This window comes from Quercus lobata, chromosome 5 (assembly GCF_001633185.2).
Source record: "Quercus lobata isolate SW786 chromosome 5, ValleyOak3.0 Primary Assembly, whole genome shotgun sequence".
NCBI classification, from domain to species: domain Eukaryota; kingdom Viridiplantae; phylum Streptophyta; class Magnoliopsida; order Fagales; family Fagaceae; genus Quercus; species Quercus lobata.
In genome coordinates this window covers 78,776,517-78,783,319 of record NC_044908.1, presented here as the reverse complement: position 1 = coordinate 78,783,319, position 6,803 = coordinate 78,776,517, and the positions used below count along the sequence as shown (strand labels likewise).

Here is a 6,803-nt window from a genome sequence, read left to right as displayed (position 1 = left end):
GGAAGACTCTCTCTCTCTCTATCTCGCGCACAACACGCTGCAAATTCCTTTATTTAAACCAGCAATTACACAATATAAGAGCTTCACTGACAAATAATACAATTATTACTGTTATTTTCCAAAATCTGGAAGTTCTCACTTGTTACGTCCATTTTTCTCTTATTTTCTCTCTTTAGTTTTACTCTTTAATTTCTATATCGTTTCCTTTTACCCCTTATTTGTTTATCTGTTTTTACTTGAAATCTAATTGAATGAAATTTTGTTGAGTATCTATAATTTTGTATTGTGATTCAAGGTTTACTTGTAAGTTTAGATTGGCGTTCATGGATACAACAAGCCCATCTTCTTCCTCTTCTTCTAGCCGTAAGTGGAAATACGATGTCTTTTTAAGTTTCAGAGATGAGGATACTCGCAAGAGTTTTGCAGATCGTTTATATGCTAGCATGAAACAGAAGGGAGTCTTCACCTTCAGGGATGATAAAAATCTCAAGAGAGGAGAATCTATTTCGCTTGAGTTTTTAAAAGCAATAGAAGAATCAATGTTTGCTATTGTTGTTCTCTCAAAAAATTATGCATCCTCAACATGGTGTTTGGACGAACTTGTAAAGATCATGGAATGCAAAAACAAGTTGAGGCAAACAGTCTTACCCATCTTTTACGATGTGGATCCATCTGAGGTGCGAAAACAAACTGGAACATATGCACAAGCATTTGACGAACATGAAAAACGTTTCAAAGAGAATATAAATAAAGTTCACGAGTGGAGAGCTATTTTGACAAAAGTGGCCAATCTCTCTGGATTTACTTTACAAGATAGGTAATTCATGCTAACATCATTATTTCTGCTTTTATATATTATTAAAGAATCAATCATCTTCATTGACACACGATATTTATTTTGCATCTAGTTGTTAGGTTGTCATTCTAATGCATTTGACATGACAACAACGATCTCTATTTTTGGTTGGGTACCAGTCCCTTTGACATTTACACTTAGTAACATATAAATTATAACAATATAACACTATAAGGGTTGTTCGTATAGACGTAAGATTATTTTTACATGTATAACCCTAAGTCTTCATTTATAGCTCATTACTATCTTCTTTCAGATGTGAGATTACCATTTTTACACAAGAAATCGTGTTTCTTTATTTTTCTATTTTTCAATGTGGAATTCATTTGAATTTAAAATATGATTTACAACAAATTTCCACTTTTGACTAAAAAATAAACAAATTTATTTTCATTTTTTACTACAATAGCTCCACCTTAATGAAGCTTAATACGAATAAAGACTTATATACAACCAAGGCCAAGCTTGTGGACGCTTGTCTTGAACCAATTTAATACTAGTTTGTTGTCATTGGAGAATAGAAAATGTGCAATATTCATACTGACAATACATTAGAATATTTGCACAATATATATGTGTGTATTTCACCAAGAAAATCTTTCCTCCCCCTTATTATTCCCCAAATGGGAGGCTCCTCCAAAAAAATATTTTACCCCTTATATCAGTTACGTTTCTGCTCCCCCCCCCCCCCCCCCACCCAAAAAAAAAAAAGTTCTACAAAGAAGAGAATCCAGAATTTTATTTTAGGATTCAACTCTCTTTTGAAAATATACATACATATATATATTGCACTTGTATTTCTCTTTCATAATTTTTTTTAAGGTTACACTTCTATAATCATAATGGGACATCCATTTCATTAATTAAAAAATAAATAAAAAACTAACATGATACCTGATGTGGATGAACTATCAATTATAAAATAAAAATAAAAGTTGTCTTATTATTATTATTATTATTATTATTATTATTATTATTATTATTATTATTTAAATATGTAATACCGAAAAACCTTGTTTAGGAGTTTCATACACATAATTGCAATAATTAAAGTTAGGGACTTAAACTAGATCAAGAAAGATTAATTATTGTACACATTCTTAAAATAATCAAAATCAATTTATATGTACTTTTAAGTAGTTAAATTATTTGTTTACATATTATATTTAGATTTCTCTTTATAAGTTATTATGTTGATGAATATGTATATATATATATATATATATTGATTTTTGATATTATATTTTAATTAATACTATGCTTTAAGTAGAAATTACAATTTATGATTAAGTTATGTGTTATGTGAAAATTAATTTTTTATGTTTTTATTTATTTATTTATTTATTTTTTGATAATTAAGATATTGAGATTTTTTTTAATACTTATATTAATTAATATTTTTTGAATCAATACTATGTCAAACTATGTCTTTTTTTCTTACCCCCAATCTAAAATCCTGACTTCGCCTCTACTTAATAGAATTGTTTATATATATGGCTCCAACAGTAATTCATTACTCTATTCTCACTCATAATTTGGATTTAAGAATTACTATTCTCATGTATGAGTTATTGCATTTACTCAGTTCTCTACTTCTAAGTGTGAGATTTGCAAGAATCTGGGGGTAATTTACATTGAAACTTAACACTAAATATATGCTTTCTTTTGGACGGTGGAGGGTAATATAGGTGATTCAATTGCATTACTTGATTGTCTCTCTTCTTTGCAGGCATGAGTCAGAATTTATCCAAGATATTGTGGAAGAGATATTGCACAAATTAAGTTACGTATTCCAGAGAGATACCGGTGATTTAGTAGGAATAGATTCTCAAGTGGAGGAATTGAAGACGCTCTTGGCAATAGGATTGAACGATGTTCGAATCATAGGGGTTTGGGGGATGGGAGGAATTGGTAAGACAACTCTTGCTAGAGTTGTCTATCATAAGATTTTTAATGATTTTGAAGGTGGTAGTTTTATCACTAATATTGGTGAAGAATTTGAAAGACACGGTTTACAACCATTACAACAAAAAATTATTTCTGAGATTTTGAGGGAGAGAAGTATGAATATACGGGATGTTGATGACGGAGTTCTTATGATTAAGAATAGGTTAAGACATAAAAAGATTCTTCTTGTTCTTGATGATGTAAATCAATTCAACCAATTAGAAAAGTTAGCTGGGAAGCTTAATTGGTTTGGTCCAGGTAGTAGAGTTATTATCACAACAAGAGATAAGCATTTGTTGATAAGACATAACGTATTTGAAATATATGAAGTTAAAAAATTGAATAATGATGATGCTCTTCATCTTTTTAGGTTGAAAGCTTTTAAGAGAGGTTGTCCTCCCAAAGATTATCTAGAATTGTCTAAAAAATTTATAAACTATGTTGCAGGCCTTCCTCTAGCTATTGAGGTTTTAGGTTCTTTTTTGATTGGTAGAGGAAAGGAGGAATGGAAAGGTGAATTAGAAAGGCTTATAGAATTTCCAGATAGAGAAATTATGAATATATTTCAAAGAAGTTTTGATGGACTTCGGGAAACAGATAAAGAAATATTTCTACATATTGCATGTTTTTTTAATATGAAGGAGAAAGATTATGTGGTAGAAATACTAGATTGTCTTGGTCTTTACCCTAAAATTGGTTTACGGGTTCTTGTTGAAAGGTCTCTTTTAAAAGATCTTGAAGATCGCTTTTTGATACATGACCTACTACAAAAAATGGGTCAAGACATAGTTCGTAAAGATTGTCCTCAAGACCCTAGTAGGTGGAGCAAATTATGGTTATATAAGGATGTTCATAGTGTGTTGATGAAAAATTTGGTAAGAGATCACTTATAAAACTTTAGCATATACTTTCTAATGTTATTCAACACATTTAAAATTTGAAAAATTCTTGCCGTCATATATCTTGCAACTCACCTATATTGTTTTCTTGATTATCAGGGAACAGAAGCAATTCAAGGTCTAGTCCTAGAGCTTCCTAGGTTGCCTAAAGTTGAAGAACAACATGAATCCAAAAAGTCACAATGGAACCTTGAAGCTTTTTCAAAGATGCCTAACCTTAAATTGCTTATAATTAATGGTGTTCACATTTCATATGGTCCCAAACATCTTCCTTATGGTTTAAAATGTCTTCATTGGATTGATTATCCTTTAAAATCTTTGCCATCAAGTTTTGAATCTGATGAGCTTGTTGAACTCTGCATGTTCCACAGCAAAATTAAACGACTTTGGGAAGGAATAAAGGTAAGATTGTTATTTAAGTACTCCTACACATTTAATAAAAAGCAATAAATTATATTATTTGTGGAACCTAATCTTGCTTTATTATTATTATTAATTTTTTTATACTTTTAACAGCACTATGGCATGTTGAAGTCTATCAAATTGAACGATTCCTTGAACCTCATTGCAACCCCTAATGTCACTGGAGTTCCCAATCTCAAGAAATTGGTGTTTAAAGGTTGTATAAATTTACGTGAGGTTCACCCATCTATTTTAGTTCATAAAAGGCTTACTCTTCTTGATCTAGAAAATTGCAAAAGCCTTAGACATCTTCCAAGCAAGTTTGAAATGGAGTCTCTTGAAATTCTCATTCTTTCAAGTTGTTCAAAAATCAAGAGAATTCCAGAATTTATGGGAAATATGGAACTCTTTTCAAAACTTCACTTAGATGGTACTGCTATTACAAAACTTCCCTCTTCAATTGAACATTTGACTAACCTTGCTTCATTGCAATTAAGAGATTGCAAGAATCTTGTTTGTCTTCCTAGTATCATATGTAACTTCAAGTCACTAAAAGTTATTAATTTGGCTGGATGCTCGAAGCTTGATAGTCTACCAGAGAAACTATGGAATGTTGAAAGTTTGGAAGAGCTCGATATAAGTGGAATTGCTTTAAGAGAGTTGCCTTCCTCTATTGTTACATTAAAGAATCTTAAAGAACTATCTTTTCGAGGATGTAAAGAGCCACCACCTAAACTATGGAGTCAGCTTTTCCCATTTAATTTAATGCCAAGAAGAAGAATAAATCCTATGAGCCTGTTATTGCCTTCCCTTTTGGGTATGTTTTCTTTAACGAAACTGGACATGAGTGACTGTAATCTCCGAACAATCCCTAATGATATTGGAAACTTATCCTCTATAACCCATTTAAATCTAAGTGAAAATCACTTTAGTTGCCTTCCTGAAAGTATCGTGCAACTCTCTAAGTTGTATGAAATTAACTTATGCAATTGCACAAGACTTCGTTCATTTCCACAATTGCCATCAACAACTGATTGGGTTGAAGCAGATGGTTGTACCTCATTGGAAACATTTCCATATGGATTAAAACCACACTATGTCGCTCATGCATATCTTTTCTTCACCAATTGCTTCAAATTGGCTGATAATAAAGGTCGAAGTGACATGTTCTTTAACATGCTGAGAATGCTATTAACAGTTCATCAGGTCTCTCTCTCTCTCTCTCTCTCTCTCTATATATATATATATATATATGTCAATTATAAACATCATGGTTGGTATGTTTCAGGAAATCTGCAAGCAATCTATAATATTTTGTGACCTTGCTGCCTTTAATATTGTGATTCCTGGAAATGAAATTCCGAAATGGTTTAACCATCAGAGTGTGGGGAATATAGTTAATGCACAAGTTACTCATCCGAACAAAAATGTGAAGAATACAAAAGTGCCTTCTCGTTCGAGTAATATGTGGATTGGAATGGCTCTGTGTGTTGTTTTTTCAGGCCTCAATTTTTATCTTTCTGATATTAGGCGTCTTTTGAGATGTCACATTCTAATCAATGAACATGAAGGTTCAGACTTTTATGTAGGCTATTGCCCAAGATTGGTTCAGATTAAATCACATCACCTTTGTATGTCCTATATATCCTCTCAATCGTTTTCTGAGCATGAGAGAGCAGTATTGAGTCAAATTGATGAGAATGGATTCATACAAATGGAGTTTGAATTTCAAAGGGATTCCAACCATGGCCCAGAGATTAAGAAATGTGGGTTTCATCTAGTATATGAACAAGACATTGAAGATATCAGAGAAATGATATTGGCTCAATCCAGCAACAGCACCTGCATCACTCCTTATGAGGGTTTGGATGTTCATCATAATTTTGACAATTCAACAGAAGGAATCAAAATGAAACGAAACCGTGATGAATATGAGGGGGCTGGACCTAGTGGAGAAGGCAGCTCTAACGATGTCCCACACTCAAAAAGGATTGAAAGATAGAGAATGGGTTCATGCTAACTCTGATTGCAAGGATTCTAATGAAGGTGGCCTGGGACTGGTAATTTATCATTACATAGACACTGTAGTTTCCTATTGGGCATATATACCTTTTCTTTTTGGATTTTTTTTATGCTCAGAAAATACGTTTAGTCTATGTTACATAGACTCTGTAGCTTCCTATTGGGCCAGTGGTAACCTTGTTTTTTTTTTCCTTTTCTTTCTTTTATTAGAGAAATACTATTAATAGGAATGTTCCAAAGCAATCAATGCGTTGGATATATTGGGTCTGTGAGTTTTGTTTTTGGTCAAAATGTCATTGCCAATTTGCCATTACTAGTTTCTTAAATCTGTCAGCATCAAAAGCTTATTATGCCATTTTCATTTTAGTTTAGTAGTTTTAATAATATGGTACAAGGAAATTTAATGCAAATCAACCATATATACTCGATTGTTCTATTGTTTTTTTAATTTATTTTTTAATTTTTTGTTATTTACACCAAATTCTCATTAACTTTCGATTAGTTTTGGTGGAAAGTTAATGCAAATCAACCATCGTCTTTGCTTTTTTGAGTGTATTATCCTCAACTGCTCTATATTTGCACTCTCTAGTGGTTTCTCATTCTTCCCTCTCTCACTTATGGTTAGCAGCACCTGAAGTAGTTGCAAGCAGTGGCAAAACAACCGTCCGTGAAAGGTG

At 32.0% G+C, this 6,803-nt stretch overlaps 1 protein-coding gene across 1 annotated transcript; it reads left to right on the top strand.

Annotated features, from left to right (window-relative positions):
- The first annotated feature begins 323 nt into the window (after positions 1–323).
- LOC115991216 (TMV resistance protein N-like) lies at positions 324–6,106 on the top strand. Its single transcript, XM_031114957.1, has 6 exons — positions 324–817; positions 2,586–3,061; positions 3,251–3,678; positions 3,802–4,104; positions 4,219–5,310; positions 5,393–6,106. Exons 1-6 carry the CDS (start codon positions 324–326, stop codon positions 6,104–6,106), a joined length of 3,507 nt encoding a protein of 1,168 aa, XP_030970817.1.
- Positions 6,107–6,803: the final 697 nt, after the last annotated feature.